Raw genomic sequence first — 23310 nt, 5'->3', positions numbered from 1 at the left:
GGGAAGGCTCTGATGAGGGCTCTGTGTCGGAGGCAGAGAGAGAGCCAGGGCCGTATGCCAGTTATCAGCTGCCTTCAGAGTCAGACTTCAGTGAGGCAGACAAACAGCAGGAGCCTGTTCCCAGTGTGTGCATGCACAGAGTTGCCAGATGAAGGAAACAGCTAAAGAACAGGGGTCAACTTGGGAATAAGGCCACACGTGGATGACGAATGGCCCCTCCCAGAGCAAATAAAAGAGGAGCGAAAGGGGAGTGGAGTTTGCAGGAGACACAATTAGTTCGCTTCATTGGTTCGTGACTCTCTGAGACTCCTTGCCAAGTTTTGCAGCTATTGGCCTGGTAGCTCTCCAAGCCAGATAAGGTCTGTGACTGTAAATCCTCCCTTGAAAGACTTTGCCGGATATGAATGAGCAGAATTCACAGCAGATTAATAAAAGGGGTTTTTGTCGGGACAAGGAGTTTGCTTCCTGCTCTCGGGAAGCCTCGGTCAGAACACTTAAAGTGAACCTGGGTCTCTCCCAGGTCACAGCTGTAGCTGCATTATCTGACACCCGGTCTTTCTAACCCACACTGGTCCAGATGTCTCTCACCCCATTGTGATGATGACAATGATGTTATCCCTTCAGTTGTGTCTGACGCTTGCCGATTGTATTGGCCAGTTTTCTTCCGACCTTACACTAATTCTTTGAGTTGTTCTGCGCTCTGCCTGCTGTCAGTTTTGACAATGTACAGCTATCGTGTTCTTTGGCGGGCTGGTAGCCTGGTTTCCTTTTACCGCTAACTCTTCCCGATATAATTGCTTTCTCCAGTAAATTCCCCCTGCCAGACATGGCCCAAAAAAGTGTGAGGCAGTTTTGTGATTTTGCACTCCACTGAAATGTCTGCCGTGATCTGCTCCAGTGCTTTTTAATTAGTCACCTTAAGAATTGGTAACTACTTCCTCTGGACCCGGAGTTTCACTCCAGCAGTGATTCCCAACATGGGGACCACGCCCCACAGGGAGTCAATTTGATTCTTAATGGGGGTAATTTGAACCTTGTTTAAACCAAGTGAATGGCCTTTTAGGCTTCCTCCGTGTGAATGGAGTTTACTTTCTGAGTAAAGTAAGAATTATATGTCATGGGGAGGGGGGGGGGCATCAGGATTTTAGAGATGCTTAGGTGGGGCTTGGCCAAAAAAAGGTTGGGAACCATTGCACCATCTCTTGATTTAACTATCTCCATCCTTCAGCCCTCTCTGGCCCAGATGGCAATGCTCTTATTTTTAAATAAAGGAATGACAGTTTGAGAAAGGAATATGTGGCATGGAGAGGCTCATCTCTTTGCTCCTGATCCAAAGTGATTTCCTTTGTTCATTTCGGAACTTTAGGATTCCTCGCAAAACTAGGAAAAAGGATCCAAGCCCTTGGTTTGAAATGCAAAAAAGTACCTAGTCCTTATGGCTACATGCCACCCTCTCAAAATCCTGAAAATATGCAATTGGTGCCGGCCAGAGTTGTCGGAGGTACAGTTTGACAGGCGATGATATCTAAGTTATGTGTATTTGTGTACATGCAATGTGCATATTATTGACTCATCCGACAGAATAATAATCATGACTAAAATTACATGGGTGCGTTTTCCTAAAATGCCAGAAAATTGGATTGTGCAGAGAGGTTGTGACAGCACAGGGAAAACGATGGACTTTGTTTGCTTCTTAACAATTATAACCTGGAGGTACATGGATGCGGTGGCTCAGTGGCTAAGACGCTGAGTTTTTCGATCAGAAAGGTCAGCAGTTCGGTGGTTCGAATCCCTAGAATCGCATAACGGAGTGAGCTCCCATGACTTGTCCCAGCTTCTGCCAAACTAGCAGCTCGAAAGCATATAAAAAGTGCAAGTAGAAAAATAGGGACCACCTTTGATGAGAAGGTAACAGCATTCCATGCGCCTTCGGTGCTTAATCATGCCAGCCACATGACCACGAAGACATCTTAGGACAGCGCTGGCTCTTCAGCTTTGCAACAGAGATGAGCACTGTCCCCTACAGTCGGGAACGACTAGCACATATGTGCAAGGAGAACCTTTACCTTTATCTTTTTACATGTACTTCTCTAGATCATGCTAAACAGTCTTTCCAGCCTCCCTCACCATGGGTCATGTTGGGGATACTGGGGATTGCAGTATTATCTGAAAGGCAGTAAGTTGCCTATACAGGATCAGCGGTAATCTTTGCAATGGGAGATGGACGGTGCGATGCAGATCCTTAAAAGCATCGGCTGTTGTGCAGGGGAGCCCTTCAGGTCCACACAGCTGGAGAAGTTTTACGTGGTGTTCTCATTTTACGGAAAGAGAGGAAGCGCAACAGAGCAAAACAGGGATTCCACAACTGAACAGGGACTGCGGTTCAGCTTTCTCCGCTCCAAATGGTTGACCTTAGGACTGTGAAGCGCCTGGAGGAAAACGACTCCTTCAAGATGAGTTTCAGCAAACCAGCAGAGCCGGAAGAAGGTGGTGTAACTTAAGCTTGGTGCGGCAGGAAGAGCAAGCATCACAGGCGCCTTCGCTCTGCCGGCCTCCTGTTGACGCCCCAACTTCCTCCCATTGTTCAGTTTGCTTGCTAGGACTTAATCAGGCAGGAGAGGGGGGGGGGAGAAGCCCCTCTTTAAAAAACAAAATCTCACCTACCCTCTGCTAAAAGGGAGACCAGCCTTTCCTCCCAACCCATTCCCTTGTTTCATTCTCACACGCCCCCACAGTTTGTGATCTTATCACTCCCGCGGCTGGTTTAATTGACCGAATGGCAGGAACTCACAATTCACCTTTGCATCAGTTTCTCTCCTGCCTTTCGATCCCCGCCGTGGTCGAATGGCTGAAAAACGATGATGGAACTAGCAGAGAGGGCTAAATTGACTACTTTTTAATCCGGGGGGGGGGGGGGCAATAAGTACTTTTGTATCTACTTGGAAACCACTTCTGGACTTTGTGCTTGAGGTGGTGGTGGTGGGGAATGAAACGTTGATTTTGGTTTTTACCGATTAGAAAGACTGGTTGTTATAGAAATGGATAGTTTGTACTATCACGTAAAAGTAAAAAGTTGAGGTTTGTTGTTACTGTTTTATTCTACTTCACCAGAGGAAGTCGGAAGTCAATGCCTTTTTCTTCTTTCCCTCCTCCTTTTCTACACTCCTCCTTTCCCCTTTCCCTCCCTTATTTTTCCAACTATTTGCTTTTGTATTTTTGTACTTTAGATTATAAACCAATTAAAAACTGTAAAAAAGAGTTTCTCTTCTGCCACAATCTGGGTTTCTTTCATTTCGGTGGAAGCCCGGAAACCGGGCAAGGGGGAGATTGAAATGAGAGCTCATGACCACTGAAGAAGAATAAGAAGAATAAGTCATTCCTCCAGAATCTGTTTTCTTTCTGCTAGGCCCGTTGTCAGCCATTCAGGCACGTCCGACTCTATGGGTCACCACTCTTCATGCCCCCCTGTCTCTCACTGCCCCCTTCAGATCCACTGTGGCAGGGGTATCAAACTCAAGGCGCGCAGGCTGGCCCCAGCCCCTAGGATACTTAGATCTGGCTTGCAGGGCACCACCTTGGAAACCGCGAGTGATCCGGCCCACAGTGCCTCTGCGAGTGAAAACAGAACTCGGGAGGACTGCACACAGACGGTTGCAAGAGGCTGTCGCAGTCAGAAACGGAGCTCAGGAGCCCCTTTTTGCTGGCAAAGCTCTAGGGCCGCCACAGGTACCCCTGACATGAGTGACGTCTAACTGGCCACACCCACTCCTGACCCCCCCCCCCCGACCCCAAACACAACCTTGATGCGGCCCTCAATGACACTCCTGTACTATGGGCATCCCGGTTGTCAGCGTTCCAAATACTATGCAGAATTAAATCAGAGTCGAAGGCAAAACTATGCTTAAAGTTCCAATTTAATAAGACAGGCATGTTGGCATCGTGGAAATTACATCAGAATCCCACCCAGTTAAAGTTCATGATCTTGTCCCCACACCCACAATCCATCACATGGTCCAATCTTCTTCTTCCACGCTGGCTTCTACGCCCAACTGCTTCCAGTCAGGTGTGAAAGTGTAGAGACATTGGCTTCTAGTAAAGAATGAAAAACAATACATTCCACAATCCTACTCCTTCTATTCCCCCCTCCCATCGACTATACTAATGAAACAGCATAATGAAATAAGAAAGTGTGGCAGGCCAAAATTCTAAAAGGAATATAAATGCAGGCCTGACACCGGTGTCTTCCTTTACAGTGTCCAGCCAACAGGTATTATTAGGGTGGCACCTCCTTTTTCCACCGATCACTCCCAGCACACGTGACTTTTCGAGTGAGTCAGCTCGCATGGCATGACCAAAGTATGACAGCCTCTGCTTGGCGATCTTGGCTTCAAGTGATATTTTTTTAATGAGCTTCAGCCTAGAACTTCTTTCCTTTTTGTTTTTGCAGTCCAGGGGGATGTGTAATCATCGCCTCCAGCCCCACAATGCAGAGGCATCCACCCTTCTCTCCTATCAGCCTTTTCCAGAATCCGGGTTTCCATAAATAGCAATTGGGGGGGGGGGAAATGTTGCGTGAATTAATCTGCATTTGGCTGTGAGGCAGATGTCTGTATTCTTCCAGATGTTATTCATGCTGGGCATTGCAGTTCTTTCAAATGCCTTCTGATCTCAGGGCTGCATTCACCTCTCCTGGTCGATCGGTTGATTTGGTCTTCTGTGTCCATTTGCTGGTCTTTCTCTTCTGGCTCCTGGATTTCTTGTTTCTGGTGTAACCTTGGGGCCGAGGTGGCACAGTGGTTAGAGTGCAGCACTGCAGGCTACTTCAGCTGACTGCAGTTGAGCAGCTCGGCTGTTCAAATCTCACCGGCTCAGGGTTGACTCAGCCTTCCATCCTTCTGAGGTGGGTAAAATGAGGACCCGGATTGTTGTTGGGAGCAATATGCTGACTCTGTAAACCGCTTAGAGAGGGCTGAAAGCCCTATGAAGCGGTATATAAGTCTAACTGCTATTGCTATTGTTATAAGCAGAGCTGGGCTGGTAGGAGTTTGCAGGGATTTGGGAGAACCTCTAGCTAAGGTTCTGTGCAATTCAGAGAACCCCCAAATCCCACTCCTGGCTGGCCCCACCCCTCCCAGGAGTTCCCATGCGGCCTGTTTTGAATGCAGATAAGTGCAGGGTGCGTGCGGAGGCTCAGGGAGAGCGAAAAATGGGCCTATTGGAGGTTTGGAAAACCTGGAAATAGGCCTGTTCCAGCCTCCAGAGGGGCTCCGAAGCCTGGGGAGGCCATTTTTGCCCTCCCAGAGGCTCGAGGAAAGCCTCCGGAGCCCTGGGAGGGCAAAAACACTCCCCCCTGTGGTGCAGGAGGCCAACTAGGCCACGCCCACCATGGCCACACCTACCCAGAAACCGGCAGAGACCTCCCTTGCTAAAATCTTTGAAGCCCATCCCTGGTTATAAACCTGAAAAGCAGGCAAGTAGACAACACACACACACCTCACCACACACACATACACACACACACCTCACCACACACACAAACGTTCTTCTCAGTCATGTATGTATGGTGGTGAGTCCTGCCATCGTATTCCATTAGGTTAGGCTTCTGGATAATCACTGTTATTCCTATCTTTTAAAAAAAACAACCTTGAAAGCAAATAAGGTTTGAACTTACGACTCACTACAGGGTTCAGAAAATGTGTTACGGTGTTGAAAGCCATTCCCAAGGTAAGAGAGGCTTGGGGACAAAGTGCACCGGGGCCACAACTCATGTTGTGCATGACAGCATCTTCTTTTTCAAAGCCACGCTTCATATTCCTAGCACATCATCCCCCTATTCGCCTTCTCCGGTTGTTTGTTCTCAAGGGAGAAAGTTCAGCATTTTAAGCCCATTGTTCCCGGAGAAATCAGGGCTCCTTTGAAAGACAAACCTTGACCTTAAAACAGAAATGCTCTGCAGAAATGAAGGCAGTCATTTGTTTGGAGGAGAAAACAAGATCTGCATGTTGCAAGTAAAAAGAAAACTCCCAACTATTTAACCAGCAAAGTTCATCCCTATCATTCTCCTCATTTCATTTCCCTTTATTTGTATGCCGCCCTTTTCCCTGGGGGGGACTCAGGGCGGCTCACAGTTCAAAAAGGGGGGGGGGAGGACAAACAATTTTCCAACATGAAGACAATACAACATATTAAAAAGAAAACACAACAGTCATACAATTCGGGTGGGGTTAGAATCTTAACCCCAGGCCAGCCGGGACAGCCAGATCTTTAAAGCGGCGCGGAAGGACTGGAGGGTGGTGAGGGTCCGAATCTCCACGGGGAGTTCGTTCCAGAGGGTCGGAGCAGCCACCGAGAAGGCTCTCCTCTGGGTAGTTGCCAGTCTGCACTGGCTGGATGATGGAATTCCTCAAACCCTGTGACAAGATTTCCATCCAGCCAACTACAATAATTTTCTCGTGCACTACTAGGAACTCAAATGGCTCTCCTGAGTCTTCATGGAAAAGTCAAAGACCTGGTTTGTATAGATAACTTGTTGTTGCTGGTGCTAAATAGAAAGGCAGGGCTAGACGAATCAAAAGTTGGAATTAAGATTGCCGGGAGAAATATCAACAGCCTCAGATATGCGGATGATAAACACTCTAATGGCAGAAAGTGAAGAGGAACTAAAAAGCTTCCTGATACGGTGAAAAAGGAGAATGCAAAAGTTGGCTTGAAACATGACATTAAGAAAACTAAGATTTCTTAGCTTTTCGGTCCTCTCAATTCCTGGCAAATAGATGGGGAAGAAATGGAGGTAGTGACAGATTTCATTTTCCTGGGCTCCAAGATCACCGCAGATGGGCACTGCAGCCAAGAAATTAAAAGACGCTTGCTCCTGGGGAGGAAAGCTATGGCAAATCTAGACAGCAGACTAAAAAGCAGAGACATCGCCCTGCCAACAAAAGTGTGTATAGTTAAGGCTCTGGTTTTCCCAGTTGCAATGGATGGCTGTGAAAGTTGGACCATAAGAAAGGCTGACCACCAAATAATGGAGGCCTTTGAACTCTGGTGCTGGAGAAGACTCCTGCGAGTCCCTTGGACTGCAAGGTGATCCAACCGGTCAGTCCTAGAGGAGATCAATCCTGACTGCTCTTTAGAAGGCCAGATCCTGAAGATGAAACTCAAAACACTTTGGCCACCTAATGTGAAGGAAGGACTTACTGGAGAAGAATCTAATGCTGGGAAAGATTGAGGGCAAAAGAAGAAGGGGACGACAGAGAATGAGGTGGCTGGATGGAGTCACTGAAGCAGTTGATGTGAGCTTAAATGGACTTCAGAGGATGGTAGAGGACAGGAAGGCCTGGAGGAACGTTGTCCATGGATTCGCGATGGGTTGGACACGACTTTGTAACTAACAACAAGTAGTCCATGTAACTGCAAAGATCAGCTTCTGTTAGAGTCTCTCAATCAATCCATTTGTGTGGGGTTCTTCCCCAAACCAAGTTTGATGTTTCTTGTGGGGGTTGACATGCACCATTTAAAGCAACCACTATTCTGCTCATTTTTTTAAGAATGCAGCTACATAAAGCTCAGAGGTAATAATTTAGAAAGATGAAATTTCAGCTGGTGCTTTGCAGATGCTAGCTTCTGGTTATTTTATTGATACTGTAAATCTATGAAATAAGAACATGATGGGCTTCACTGAAAATACTTGGAGATATACTGAAATGGGCTTGGTTTATAAAGCTTAGTAAGACCACACCTAGAGTATTGCATCCAGATTTGGTCACCACACTATAAAAAAGATGTTAAGACTCTCGAAAGAGTGCAGAGAAGAGCAACCAGGATGATTAGGGGCCTGGAGGCTAAAACATATGAAGAACGGTTGCAGGAACTCGGCATGGCTAGTCTAGTGAAGAGAAGGACCAGGGGAGACATGATAGCATCCTTCCAATATTTGAGGGGCTGCCACAGAGAGGAGGAGGGTCAAGCTGTTTTCCAAAGCACCTGAAGGCCGGACAAGGAATAATGGATGGAAACCGAACAAGGAGAGATTCAACCTGGAAATAAGGAGAAATTTTCTGACAGTGAGAACAATCAACCCATGGAACAGAAGTTGCCTTCAGAAGTTGTGGGAGCTTCATCACTGGAAGCTTCCAAGAAGAGGCTGGATTGCCATCTGTCAAAAATGGTGTAGGGTCTCCTGCTTGGGCTGGGGATTGGACTAGATGACCTTACAAGGTCCCTTCCAACTCTGTTAATCTGCATCTGTGTCAGGTTGATCACCCCTTCTTTGGAGACACTTTCTCTCCAGCTTCCCACTTCTCCTTCTTGATGTCCATAAAAATAGACATGTTGGTTCACATTTGCTTTGCTAACATTGGAAATAAATTCATACTTTCTATCTACAGCCTACGTGCAAACCCCCAGAGGACTCACAAGAGAAGCCCCTGGGTGTGGATGGAAAGACAGCTCAAGACTTGCCCTCCCATTTGTAAAGAATTCCTTTAGCCTGCTCTTCTCACATTTTCCTCGTTTGACCCCCCCACCTTTCGCGATCCCCCACTACTCCTTAAAAAGAAAAGAAAATCCTGGATGATTCATGCCAGTCTTTGATTAAATCAGGATCAGTGACTCATTGGACTTAGTAAAAAAAACTACACCAGGTTTTTTTTTTTCCAAATGATCGCCTTTGATAATCTATTCAAGCAGCTAAACTTGGAATGAGCAAAGAAGCAGGCTGAATTAGTATAAATCTCATCCTAATCAGCTTTCCTCTTCCTTCTGTGAGTAGAGTGCCAGCCGTTGGGAAGTTTTTCTTATTGCCCTCTGAGATTTAGTTAGGATGCTTCGAAATCCTGAGTTAAGCCTCAGGATGAGGGGATATACCAAGGGTCAGCGACCTTCAACACTCAAAGAGCCATAAAGGTCCTAACCGGAAGCCCCCCTGTTCAGTTCTGAAGCCGACCCGAAGTCCGGAAGCAGGGCATCATTTTTCCTGTACCTGTTCTAAGCGAAAGCCCTATCAATTGTGGAGCCAACCGGTGACAGGGAGCCGCAGCAGAAGAATGAAAGAGGCACTTGCGGCTCCAGAGCCGCAGATTGCTGATTCCTGAGATATATAGTAGTCCTAAGATAGACTGTATCACTTTCAGATGAAGATAGGATCAATTTTGGATTCTTCTCACAGGTGGGTTCATTTTAGAAAAGTTATGGATTTCTTTCGTTGCCCAAACTCATATTCCATGGCTAAAAAGCCAGTAGGAATATCTAGGAAAATTATTCTTTGTCTTCCTGTCTGCCATGATTGTTTTTTGCAGCTCATATTGGTCTCTAAAAACCTTTCTCCTTCTTAATTCCCCTTATAAAGCTCTAAGCAAATTGTTTCTTAGGCATAGTGATAATTATAGATAAGCCCACTTTTTGCCTTAAAGAAGAGGTCGGCAACCTTAAACACTCAGAGAGCCATTTGGACCCGTTTCCCACAGAAAAGTAAACACCAGGAGCCACAAAAACTTTCCTGAACAGCCACAAAACTAGCATATCTTGTCGAAGTAAACATTCTGTTTTCCTCTAAAACTTTTCTTTTCTTGGATTTATCCATGGTTCTCCTCTCAGGGTTGAAAAGTTCAATAAATCGTGTGTCGCACATTGGCGGTTGTGACGCATATTTTGAGCGACAGGGAGCCGCAGCAGAGGGATGAAAGAGCCACATGCAGCTCCAGAGCCGCGGGTTGCTGACCCCTGCCTTAAACCATGGTTTGCTTTATAGTTGGCTGGGTTCACATGGCACGGTAAACCATAATCCCATTATTTGCCCACCATGGATTTATGTAAAATGTTATGTGAAAAATTTTAAGAAACTCCACTGTGGTTTAGCCTCCGTGTATTCCTTTCCGGTTCAATGTTTGTGGTGATTATGCAATGTTAAACACAACAAATATGTTTCTTTTTTTAAAAAAAAGACAGCAAATCTTGAAACCAAAGGTGTGGGTTTTTTAAAATTTGCTTTATGTTTTCACAGTTTGTCCCCAAATTGCTTGGGTGGTTTTTTTTTTCCAGCCTAGCCTGGAGTAGCAATTAATTCTTGGGATTAATTGAATGCCAGCAAACATAGCTTGCTGGTTTGACAGCATTCATCTGAAGATACGCTGCCTCTCGCGCCTTCTGAAGTTTTGTTTGCACATCTTCTGTGTATGTGTGTTTGTGTGTGTGTGTTTGTGTGTGCGTGCACGTGTGTGTTTTTAACTTCAGCAGCCTTTAGGGTTTGCCTTGACTTAATTAAGGCTTTGAAGCCTGGTACAAATTGAAGCCACAATGTGTCAGAAAAGAGTGGAGCAAGGTGGAACTACTATTTCAGCAGATAAAAATCTAGGTGTCTCCTTTGGTGGTAAAAGGGAGAAACAAGGGGAATTCAGAACCGGTGCTCAGCCAGCAGCCCAAACGGGGAAAATACTACGATATAGGTGGTCCTCGAATTACGACTGCAAGTGAACCCAAAATGTATGTTGCTAAGTGAGACATTTGTCGAGATTTGTCCCATTTTACGACCTTTCTTGCCAAAGTCGTTAAGTGAATCATTGCAGTTCTTAAATTAGCAACACTTCATTCCTAGCTGAACCTGTCTTCCCCATGGACTTTGTCAGAAGGTCGCATGACACTGCAACCGTCATAAACATGAAACGTGGCTGGCTTGCCTGCCGCTCACCTCCAGCTGTCAACCCAGTTCCTAACATACCACGGACTGGCACTGAGGTTGGGGACCCCTGGTCTAAAGAGGTGATGGTCAGGTTACGAGCTGCTGTTGCTAAGGTAAAGGTTCCCCTCGCGCACACAGTATCTGTTAGTTGTTCCCGACTCTAGGGGGCTGTGCTCATCTCCGTTTCAAAGCCAAAGAGCCAACGCTGTCTGAAGACGTCTTCGTGGTCATGTGGCCGGCATGACTAAATGCTGAAGGCATACGGAACATTGTTACCTTCCCACCAAAGGTGGTCCCTATTTTTCTACTTGCATTTTTTACCTGCTTTCAAACTGGCAGAGGCTGGGACAAGTAACGGGAGCTCCCTCCGTTACGTGACGCTAGAGATTCGAACTGCCACCGAGCCACCGCGTCCCTGTTGTTGCTAAGGTATCCTGCAGGGGTGGGTTTCAACCGGTTCGCGGCGGTCCCTGCGAACCGGTTGGTCGGCGAACCCGGAAGTAAGTAACTTCCAGGAACGGCGAAGGGCCCACATGCCCGCCCGCGCTCCTTACCTGCTTTTGACGAGTTCTGCGCTTCCACGCATGCGCAGGACGCATACAGCACCTGCGCGATCCTCCGGGAGCAGCTGGAGCATCGCACAGACACTAGTACGCATGCGTGCACCGTGCACGAGGACGCCGCCGGCCCCGTTCCAACCGAACCGGTTGGAATGGGGCGAGAAACCCACCCCTGGTATCCTGACACAAGTAGGTTTGTAGCTAGCATTTTCTGAACTTTTTTTATATGTATAAAAAAAGAAATATGTAGAAATCCGCGAGGCCCAAAGGAATCCACTCCACTCCTCTGAAACGTATTCTCAGTGTAGTAAACTACAATGCTGGTGCTTTACTCACCTGCCTCTTAATCAGCCTGCCAGGAGGACCTCCTGGCCTTCCACACCTCTGCTGTTGACAGTACCAGTTGCTGATTATCTATGAAATGCTAGGAATGTACGAGTAGAGCCCAGCCCTGGACGGAAAGCACCAGGAAGCCTCTTGCTTGCTGAACGGTATGCATACTGCCTGTTCAGAAATGGGAAAATGCCTTTCCCCGCTGAATGGGAAGAGCGCAGGAAAACCTAGGACCTCCCCTCCTTGAGATTGAGGTCCTACAACATCCGTAAGGGGCTCCGAGGATCTGACAGGTACTTTTCAACCTCCAGGTAGGTCTTTGGAATTGACAGGTACTGCCTTGTCCTTTCACATGCTGGGCCCATAAAGTCTTGGATGTAAAAAAGCTGGTTTTCTGTGCTTGCTATCAGCTGTACAACGCAACCTTCGGGCACCCGGAGAAGACCAGCGAATGGGATCATGAAGATTTTGTAATATTTTCATTCTTAACTCGTAGCCTCTGAGGACCAGTTGAAATGACCGCGTTTCCCCAAAAATAAGACAGGGTCTTATTTTCTTTTGACCCCCGAAATAAGCACCTTATTTTCAGGGAGGTCTTATTATTCTTTGAGGTGCAGGAGACAGCGAGCGTTGTCACCTCACGGCTTCTACTGTGTTGCAATATTTTCGGAGAGGGCTTATTTTCAGGGGCGGGCTTATTTTAGCGCATGCGTTCAAAAGTCCAATTGGGCTTCTTATCCGGGGAGGTCTTATTTTCAGGAAAACGGGTGAGGGAAATTGGAGGGGTTGGGATGAGGAGTAACAGGATGGAGAAGCCAGGCACCATTTGCGGAGTTGATCTAATTAAAGAGCCTACCAGAAAGCCATTTGTCAACCTTGCTCGGAATTGCTACTCCTCCTTAATTGTTTAGTTGAGCCAGGATTGCACTTGTGACCCAACACGTCTTCAACTCTTGGTTACAGCTCTGTAACCAAATCGAGAATGAGGTGGTGTTGGCTCACGGATTCTGTTAGGGCCTTGTTTTTGGTGGCTAGAGTGGGGGCTAGCATATCGGTGGTGGCCCCATCTCTGCTAGATTGGCAATGTGGTAGTTGAAGTGTTTGTTGAACAAAGTATATTGGCTTGGGTACTTGGGTTAACTTGGTTTGGATGTTGTTCAAATCTGTGGGGCGGGGGGATTTTTCTTTTTTGACGTTCTGATCTGTTTTTCCTTCTCCCTCCCTCCCTCCCTCCCTCCCTCCCTCTCTCTCTCTCTCTCTCTCTCTCTCTCTCTCTTTCTTTTTTAGGTGGGTGGCATGATTAGAAATTAAATAAAGCCTTTTAGTAAAGGGTAACAGGATGAAAGCTGCAATAAGTGATAGAAATAAGAGAAGGGGGGATATTAGTGTATGCATTTTTAGAACATAAATTAAAAGCAACAACAAGAGAAAACATGGACTAATTGAGTAACAACGGATTGCAACCTCATACAAATGTGTATCATTATCAGAAAGGCATGTTTTGAATGTAATAATTGTGATTAACCTTATCAGTTTTACTTGTATTGGAATATATGATACCCAGGTACCACACTGTTCACACATTGATTTGATATGTTTGTAAAAAATAAAAACTTGGGGAAGGGGGGAGGAGAAGAAGGCCCGTTCTTCTGTACGGTTTGCTATATCTTCATTTCCTTCTATCAACCAGGAAGGTGTTATTCAGCTCTCAAAGCTCTGGGGCAAAAGTAAATTGACTTTGGTGTCGGTTGTGTATCATTTACTCTGTTGTGTGGTGTATTTTCCCCCCCTCCCCATCAGTCAGTATTTTTTTTTTAAAAAGAGCTAGATTCAGAACAATTTCATGTAATCCATCTGTTTGAGGAGGCCACTTGGTTTTGATTGCGTGTTTTGATTGATTGAGCCTTGTTTTTAGAGCACTGCCACTGTCTCAGTTCCCACTCTGGACTGGAAGACACACTGATTTTCGTCTTCAGTTGCCCCCCTTTCCAAATTATTTTTCTTTTGAAAGTGGGGTGCTTTTACCTGAATTAATGGCCTTCTTTATCTGTTGGCCTTCTTTCCCACTTTGAAAAAGGAAATACTTAGCGATTTGTCCTTTGTAGAACAACTTTCCTTCTTAATGCCATCTCATAAAGGACCCAATAAAGATGTCAAACCTATGGCTGGCTTTTTCCTCCCTCTCCATCTCTCCCTCTCTTTCCCTCTCTCTGTCTCTCTCTGTGGGTCTCTCTGTCTCTGTCTCTCTGTCTCTCTCTGTGGGTCTCTCTGTCTCTGTCTCTCTGTCTCTCTCTCTTTGTATGTGTGTCTCTCTCTCTGTCTCTCTTTGTGTGTGTCTCTCTGTGTTTGTGTGTCTCTCTCTGTCTCTCTGTGTGTCTCTCTCTGTCTCTCTCTCTTTGTGTGTGTGTCTCTCTCTGTCTCTCTTTGTGTGTGTGTCTCTCTCTCTGTCTCTCTCTGTCTCTCTCTGTCTCTCTTTGTGTGTGTGTGTGTCTCTGTCTCTCTCTCTTTGTGTGTGTCTCTCTCTCTGTCTCTCTTTGTGTTTGTGTGTCTCTCTCTGTCTCTGTATGTGTCTCTCTCTCTGTCTCTCTCTCTTTGTGTGTGTGTGTCTCTCTCTCTCTGTCTGTGTGTGTGTGTGTGTCTCTCTCTGCCTTTCTCTTTGTGTGTGTGTCTCTCTGTCTCTCTCTCTCTTTGTGTGTGTCTCTCTCTCTGTCTCTCTTTGTGTTTGTGTGTCTCTCTCTGTCTCTGTGTGTGTGTCTCTCTCTGTCTCTCTCTCTCTTTGTGTGTGTCTCTCTCTGTCTGTGTGTGTGTGTGTCTGTCTCTCTCTCTCTTTGTGTGTGTGTCTCTCTCTGTCTCTGTCTCTCTGTCTCTCTCTCTCTCTCAGCATTATCGAAACAAATAACTGGTAAGGAAAGGGAAGTCAGTGGAAAACAATGAAACAATATTCTGAACAGAAGCAAAACAAAAACATTCAATAGAAACACTTGATCAGTTGACTGCTTAGTAAAATAAGTGATACAGAAAGCACCAGTATTGACTTGAAACAAATTCAGTTTAAGCAAACACCTCGGTGGATACATGTAAGGAATACATAAAATAAATCCGACTTGTCTATAATTAGACTCGATTTACAGGTTATACTTGATAGGAAACTGTAGCGATATTACTTCCTGTTGTGTCATCGCTCTGCTTTAGTCTGTTTCTAAACAGGAACATCATCAATCATCATTGCATTGTTTTATTTTGCCTTTCGGTTCGTGCCATTGGGCAATAGTGTTCTCATTGGACTGCTTGGGTTGTGCATGGCTGAATGTGTGTTGTAAGTTTTGTACATTCACAATACCAGTGGATATAGAATCTGGCCTTTTTAACTTTGGGTAGCTGTTTTATTTGAGAAACTAAAATAGAAACCAAAAGGATGCCTCGTGCTTGGAAGTGAAAAACCCCCTACGTTTCCAAATTAGAGTATGGACCAAGAGTTCACTGACAAAAGCGCGCCCGACAAAAGCGCGGTGACAAAACCGCGAGTTCTAAACCGCGCCGACGAATAAGCGCTGAAGCGTGCCGACAATTGCGCGCCGACAGAAGCGCGCTCTAAACCTAACCCTAACCCTAAACCTTACCCTAACCGTTACCTTAACTTAAATCACGCTTCTGTCGGCACGCTGCTGTTGGCGCATTGATGATGTTGCAGTTTTAGCACCGTGGTTTTGTCGGCGCGCTTTTGTCGTGCGCGCATTTGTCGAGTCACATGGACCAAGCACTGAAATAGGACAATCTGGATATCCAATTAAGCAAGTCCTTAACTTACAATCATCCGGGTAGTGACAATTTGAGTAACTTCAAATTGTAACTAGTGGCACTTTAAATTTTTTCCATGGTCATGTGATCAAAATTCAGGCAACCCGGTGTGCATTTATTGATAGTTGCAGAATGGCCCAGTGGTTAGAGTGCAGTACTGCACGCTACTTCCTCTGCCTGCCGGCTGCCTGCAATTTGGCAGTTCAAATCTCACCAGCTCAAGGTTGACTCAGCCTTCCATCCTTCCGAGGTGGGTAAAATGAGGACCCGGATTGTTGGGGGGCAAGAGGCTGACTCTGTAAACCGCTTAGAGAGGGCTGGAAAGTACTGTAAAGCGGTATATAAGTCTAAGTGCTATTGCTATTGCTGGGGGTCACGTGATCGCCATTGGCAACCAAAGTCAATTGGGGGTGGGGAAGCCCAATTTGCTTGACTCACATGGTCCACTTAACAACTGCTGTGATTCGCTTAGCAACTATGGCAAAAAAGGTTGTAAAATTGGACATCCCTCACTTAACAAAGCTTAGCTATGGGAATTATCTGGCTGCAAATCGAGGACTGCGTGAAAGCCAGTTGATGGGAGTGCCGGGTCTTATTTTTATCCATCTTGTGCCTTGTCTTTGCTTCTTGGCAACCCCACCCAGCAGATATTTCTGGAAGAGGTGGGACTCTCCTGGCTCTCAGTGATTATAAATATTGATGGGAAAATCCTGGAGTGCTTTTGGTCCCTTCCTTGTTACTGACTCATCTTCCTCCCTGTTAAATCTAAATTTGCTAGACAGCATGAGGTGTCTGAGGATATGTTGGTAGAGATGGGATGGGGTGTTTTGCAGTTCAATCCTGACCAGCTCAAGGTTGACTCAGCCTTCTATCCTTCCGAGGTTGGTAAAATGAGATTGTTTGGGGAGGGGGGGGGGATAGGCTGACTCTGGAAACCGCTTTGAGAGCGCTGTAAAGGACTGCAAAGCGGTATACAAGCCTTAAGCGCTATCGCTATTGACATAAACTCTCACGTGGGGAAAAAGCTGGGGAATGTTGTGACCGATTTGGAAGCTCAGCTCAATCTTCCTTGGTTTGTTTTCTTTATAGGGAGTCCCTCCCGGTGGAATTCCACGATGTCCCTCTCTGTACGACCCCAGCGGCGCAGCCTGGTGGTCAGGATCAATAGGAGCCAGTCGTTTGCAGGGGTCAACTCCACCCAGGACAAATCTTTCAGGTAGGCTTAGCAGAAACGTCTCTGGGTGATGGAGGTCATCAGGGTAGCCTTGGATTTCCTGCACGGTTCTTGCTGGCGAATGGCACTAAGGAAGCCCTGGGGACAGAGGTGGGTTCCTGCCAGTTCGCACCAGTTCGGTAGAACCGGTTCGTCAAATCTACCGAACCAGTTAGAAGAGGTTCCACCAGTGGACCCGGAAAGCAGGCCACACCTACAGAAGAGGTTCCAAAACTTTTTGAAACCCACCACTGACACACAGACACACACACACACAGACTCATACAGAGAGAGAAAGAGAAAGAGAAAGGAAGGAAGGAAGAAAGAAAGAAAAAAAGAAAGAAAAAGTGAGAGAGAGATGAAAGGAAAAAGGAAAAAGGGTCAGAGAGACAAAAGGAAGGAAAGAGAGAGAGAGAAAGAACGAGAACGAGAACACATGGCCAGCAAGCCACTCCCACCAGGTCACATGGCCAGCAAGCCACTCCCACAAAGGAAGCCACACCCACAGAGTAGGTTCGAAAATTTTTTGAAACCCACCACTGCCTGGGGAGGGTAGACATCGGATATTTTGGGATGAAACCAATGCAACTGGGTAAGAGAGGCTTGCTCTGCTTGTTCTCCTCAAGAATATTTTACAGGTGCCTACCAAACAGTCTTCATAGCAATTGCAACATTTCTCTTGCCCAGAAAACAAAATTTATTTTAAATTTGCCCCTCGCCTCTCTCTTACTCTTTTTCTCCAAATCCTTCCGCCCACGCCCCCCTCCAGCTAACCTTTGTTTATGAGGGACTCCATGGCTCAGTGTCTTAAGATGCTGAGCTTGTCGATCAGATAGTTCGGCGCTTCGAATCCCCAGGGTCGCATAACGGAGTGAGCTCCCGTTACTTGTCCCAGCTTCTGCCAAACTAGCCGTTCGAAAACATGTAAAAAATGCAAGTAGAAAAAGAGGGACCACCTTTGGTGGGATGGTAACAGCGTTCCGTGTGCCTTCGGCATTTTGTCATGCCGGCCACATGACCATGGAGATGTCTTCGGACAGCGCTAGCTCTTTGGCTTTGAAACGGAGATGAGCACCGTCCCCAAGAGCCGGGAACGACTAGCACATATGTGCCAGGGGAACCTTTACCCTTTATCTAACCTTTGTTTATTCCTCTGGGCAAATGGGCCTTTTTTTCCAAAATCCTTGAACACCTTCCTGCATCCTTTTTCAATTTTTGTGAGGCCTGTGTTCTCCGAGGGGGGAATCTGGGAAATGAATGAACAGCTAGATGGCCAACAATTTATTTTATTGGTGGGGTGGGGGAATCAATGAAAAGGCACAGTGGTATGACAGTTTAAACTAGTGTGGCTTGTAAAACCGGCTTAGGATGAGTTGGTGTGCCTGACTGTTGGGAGAAACCAGGTTTTAGTTTGGACTGAAGAAGAGAATAATGAATCTCCAATGGCCAACGAAAAACCTGGGGTTGAAGGCCTCTGGAGAGTGTCATCTTTGGAAGAAACTCTCTTGATGCCTGGCAGTTGTCTATTATCTTTTGATCCTTTCTGTCTTGCTTCAGAAGCCTGAAGAGGCACACAAGAGTCTTCCCTCATAATTACTGGGGAAGCAAGATTGGGATGAGAAGTAAATCCTGGCCTAAAACCAAACTATGGGTGAATGAGACTTGGCCGATATCTAGAGGAGTGATTTGATTGGGGCACTTTGGAGATGAGGATGGCTTTCTTTTAAGTAGAAGTGGGAATCCCTCATCTTCAGGCCTACATTTCTTCTCTTAGTTTGAGAAGGAAAACATTGGCCGATTTGGCACCAACTTTCAAAGCCAAGTGTGGGATAGAGATCTGTTGATAGTCCTTACCTTCTGAGTTGCTTCTCCCTGCAACACACCACATGGCTGGCTTTTCAACACAAGGAGGAACAATTTTTTGTCTGTCACTAATGGATTTTGGGACATGGGGACTCAGTGGCTAAGACGCTTTGTTGATCAGAAAGGTCAGCAGTTCAGCGGTTCGAATCCCTAGCACCACATAACGGAGTGAGCTCTCGTTACTTGTCCCAGCTTCTGCCAACCTAGCAGTTAGAAAGCACATAGAAATGCAAGTAGAAAAATAGGGACCACCTTTGGTGGGAAGGGAACAGCGTTCCATGCGCCTTCAGCATTTAGTCATGCTAGCCACATGACCACGGAGACGTCTTTGGACAGCGGTGGCTCTTCGGCTTTGAAACGGAGATGAGCACCACCCCCTAGAGTCGGGAACGACTAACACTTATGTGTGATCTTTACTTAATGGATTTTTGAAGGGCCCAAAGCCACTTTTCTGGTTTATGCAATCTCCTAGATGACAGGTTTTCGAGGGGATCAAAGCTATTTTTCTAGTTCATGCAGTCTCCTAAATAATGGGGTTTTCAAACTTGTTCAGACCTCAAAGCCTGAAAAGAAAAATTCCTAAACCCATGATCAAGAAGTAAAACTTTAGAAAAAAAAATCAACCCTAGAAAAAATTAAACATAAAAAGCCTTCATGTGCGAGGAAGTGTCTTTAATTAAATTGATATATTAAAATTACTTGGATTTCACAATAGCCAATGGTCCAATTAGCATGCCAGAATGTTCCTCCATCCATTGCATGGAATGACAACAATAACGACAATTGTGAGATGAAATATCACGACCTGGCCATCGAAACTACATGGCTATGGATGAAACATATCACAGTGATACCCACTTTCATCGGAGCACTTGGTACCATGTCCAGGAATTTTATCATACACATCGAGAAGTTGCAGCTTCCTGCAATAACACCAGTGAAACTGCAAAAAACTGCGATACTAGGAACATCCTATATTTTAAGAAGATACTTGGCTGATGCCTAGGACTCCGGCAGCAATCCATATCAACCATCAGTACCAGTCAATGGTATTTGTGATGCATTTTCCAATGTTCAGTTGACGGATTTTCATGTTTAATGAATAAAAGAAATAATAATAATAATAATGTCTAAAAAAGAAGACATGTCAGTTTAAACATCGTCCAGTGCGATCCCACAGAGTTGGCCTCCTCAGGGTGCCGTCGGCCAGACAGTGTCGGCTAGCGACCCCCAGGGGGAGAGCCTTCTCTGTGGGAGCACCTTCCCTCTGGAATGAGCTGCCCCCGGAGCTTCATATAATCCCTGACCTCCGGTCCTTCCAATGCGCCCTAAAAAGTTGGCTTTTCCAGCAAGCCAGCCTGGCCTGAACAAAACAAAATAAATTATTGATTACTGTTAATTTTAATTCGAATTTTTTTTAAAAAAATGTCATTGTCAATTTTAATTGGGTTTGGGATATTCTATTTAATTTTTTTTTAACTTTTGTATTATGTGTTTCTTTTAATGTTGTACGCCGCCCTGAGTCCTTGGGAGAAGGGTGGCATATAAATCTAATAAACCTAAACCTAAAACATCTCCACGGTCCCAAAATTAAAAGTTGAATTTCACCAGATTCAATAAGCGAGATCTGATTGCTTTTCCTTAAAAAAAACTTTCCATGGAAGCCTGTTGCTACATTTGAAAGAATTCCCCCTCCCTTCTTTTCTTAGTCCCCACACAAACCCTATCAAGTTCACCCAGGTTTCCCCGGAGCAGAGTTGTTGTTGTTGTTTTGTTTTTAAAAAAAACCCTGTTCTAGATTGTGTAATCGACTTAGCAATGATAAGCGTGGGAAAACATCCTTTCTCTACTGATGCATTTTCCTTGAAACATTTTTTTTTTTTAGGCTTTTTTAGGCTAATGCAGGGGTGTGTGCAGTGGCCGCTTTTCCCCCACCCAAACTATGCAGAATACCATCCTGCATTATTAAGAATCAGCCGGCCAGCCTATTCTCTTACGATATCCTCTTTTGCTTTAATCATCCTTATTGTTATTGTTTTTTGGTAGGAATTTCCCTGCGTTCAGTACACCCACCGTCTCTAGGAAGTCTGGCTCCAGGGTCAGTAGGATGTTTTCAATGTCTCATAAATCCCCTCCACCCAAGGTGCCCCAGCCAGAGAGACTCGATGAAGTGTACGAAGCATTGAAGAAAGGCCTAAGGTAAGCTTCACTCCACCTGTGACATGCGGTGATACCTGTTCATCGATTCACAAACATCTAAGCTTGCTTTTCTAACCTATGTTGGTACCGGAGGAGGTTTGTGAGGAGTAACTGTGAAAAGGGGAGTGTCTTCAGCAGGACCTGGAGAACCATTTGGGTCTAATGCAGGGGTCTCCACACTTGGCAACTTAAGACTCGTGGACTTCTACTCCCAGAATTCCTCAGCCAGCCACGGGAATTCTGGGAGTTCAGGTCAACAAGTTTTAAAGTTGCCACGTTTGGAGACCCTTGATCTAGTGCAGGGGTCAGCATTCCATGGCTCTGGAGCCGCATGTGGCTCTTTCATCCCTCTGCTCCACTCCCTGTCGCCAATTGGCACCACAATTTTGACAGAAGCTTCCGGTTTTGGGGGAGGGGGGGAGGCAGGGCGCGCTAGGAGGAGACTCTATGGCAAGTGATGGATTTTCAGGTCAGCTCCACAATTGATAGGACTTTCAGTTAGGACAGGTAGAGGAAAAAGGACGTCGCGCTAGGAGGAGACTCTATGGTGGGAAAACCGGACTTCCGGCCGATTCCAGAATTGAACGGGGGAGGGGCTTCCAGTTAAGGCCTTTATGGCTCTTTGAGTGTTTAAGTTTGCTGACCCCTGTTCTAGTGATTAAAGCATCAGGCTACGAGCAGATCCCGAGTTCTAATCTTGCCTTAGCCATGAAAGCCAGTTGGGTGAGCTTGGGCCAGTCCCTCTCTCTCAGCCCAACTCCCCTCACAGGGTTGTTCTCGTGAGGAAAACAGGAGGAGAAAAGGAGTCGTTAGATACATTTGCTGCTTTGAATGGTTTACAACAGAGAATAAAAGCAGGATCTAAATGAATCTAAATAAATCTAAATAAATAGTGCCCCGTAGTGTTCGGCAAGGCCACTCAGCTCTCAAAAGCTGTGGTAACAATGAAGAGTTTGATATATAGCCGTGATGGTGAACCTATGAGACCTGTGCCCGTAATGGTACATGGAACCATGTCGACTGGCACATGCAGCACCACCCGTTCCTCTTCTGGGTTTCTGGCGCGCATGCGCATGCATTGATCAGCTTTGTGCCTGCGGCAGGGCCAGAAACCGGAAGAGCTTCCATTTCCCCGTATGCGCATGTGCACCGGCCAGCTGATTGGCAGTGTGCATGTGTGGCAGTAATCGGAAGACTCACTGGCTGGCGCATATGCGCGCGCCAGAAACTGGAAGTTTATTTTCCGGCAGATCTTCCTTTTCACGGCCCAGACAAGCGTGCATATGCACAGTCCTCCCTTTTTGGTACTTGGTGCCCCCCCTCGCGCATGCTTTCTTTTCGGCTCTCGGTGCCGAAAAGGTTGGCCCTCACTGATATAGAGGTTAAGGAACCAACCAGGAGATTGGGAGTTCTAGTTCCGCCCGAGGCCCAACTGGGTGACTTTGGGCCAGTCACACCCCTCTCTCTCAGCCCTAGGCAGCAGGCACGAGGAAAGCGCTTTTGAAATCTTGTCAAGAAAACTGACACCTACCACAATAGAAAAAGAAAGGAAGAGAGGAGGAGAGGAAGAGGAGGGAAGGAAGATAGAGGTGAGGAAAGGAAGATGGAAGGGAGAAGGAGAGAGGGTAGGAAGGGGAAGAGAGGAGGAGAGGAGAGGAAGAGGAGGGAAGGAAGATAGAGGTGAGGAGAGGAACATGGAAGGGAGGAGAGAGGGTAGGAAGGGGAAGAGAGGAGGAGAGGTGAGGAAGAGGAGGGAAGGAAGATAGAGGTGAGGAGAGGAAGATGGAAGGGAGAAGGAGAGAGGGTAGGAAGGGGAAGAGAGGAGGAGAGGAGAGGAAGAGGAGGGAAGGAAGATAGAGGTGAGGAGAGGAAGATGGAAGGGAGAAGGAGAGAGGGTAAGAAGGGGAAGAGAGGAGGAGAGGTGAGGAAGAGGAGGGAAGGAAGGAAGATAGAGGTGAGGAGAGGAAGATGGAAGGGAGAAGGAGAGAGGGTAGGAAGGGGAAGAGAGGAGGAGAGGAGAGGAAGAGGAGGGAAGGAAGATAGAGGTGAGGAGAGGAAGATGGAAGGGAGAGAGAGGGTAGGAAGGGGAAGAGGAAGAGAGGAGGAGGGGAGAGGTAAGGGAAAAAGGAAGGGAAAGGAGAGAGGGTAGGAAGGGGAAGAAAGGAGGAGAGGAGAGGAAGAGGAGGGAAGGAAGATAGAGGTGAGGAGAGGAAGATGGAAGGGAGAAGGAGGGAGGGTAGGAAGGGGAAGAGGAAGAGAGGAGGAGGGGAGAGGTAAGGGAAGAAGGAAGGGAAAGGAGAGAGGGAGAAAGGAAGTAAAGAAAGGAGGGAGGGAGAAAAGAAAGGGAAAAGAAGGTGGTGTCAAAACAGGCGAGGGATGGTAAACAAAGCAACCCAAATGGTATGTTTATAACCCTGTTAAATGGAATGACAAAGGTATAAGAACGACGAATGTAAAAAAGAATAATAACTATGTCGTTGTATGCCTAGAATTGTAAATAGAGAACAAAAAATTTTAAAAAAAAACTTTTCAAAAAAACCCTGCAAGGACTTGTCCAGCTGGTTGCCAGGAGTCAACATTGACTCGAAGGCAATTCAGCTTTGTGTACATGCAGTTGACACAGATTTCTCCCCCCCCCCCCTCCAACCTAAAGTTCAACTTGTAGATCA

The 23310-nt window shown here is 46.3% G+C and overlaps 1 protein-coding gene across 3 annotated transcripts in view; it reads left to right on the top strand.

The window, feature by feature from the left end:
- Positions 1 to 23310, top strand: part of RIPOR1 (RHO family interacting cell polarization regulator 1) — a 145779-nt gene that overhangs the window by 88978 nt on the left and 33491 nt on the right. For all 3 annotated transcript variants that reach the window (XM_032230522.1, XM_032230521.1, XM_032230523.1), the window contains exons 2-3: positions 16456 to 16582; positions 20489 to 20641. In XM_032230522.1, coding sequence (XP_032086413.1) covers positions 16482 to 16582; positions 20489 to 20641 — 254 coding nt within the window. In that variant the 5' untranslated portion in view covers positions 16456 to 16481. The remainder of the gene's footprint in view (positions 1 to 16455; positions 16583 to 20488; positions 20642 to 23310) is intronic.

Source organism: Thamnophis elegans, chromosome 14 (genome assembly GCF_009769535.1).
Source record: "Thamnophis elegans isolate rThaEle1 chromosome 14, rThaEle1.pri, whole genome shotgun sequence".
NCBI lineage: Eukaryota > Metazoa > Chordata > Lepidosauria > Squamata > Colubridae > Thamnophis > Thamnophis elegans.
The sequence above is the reverse complement of the archived record's forward strand: the minus strand, read 5'-3'. Positions and strand labels throughout refer to the sequence as shown.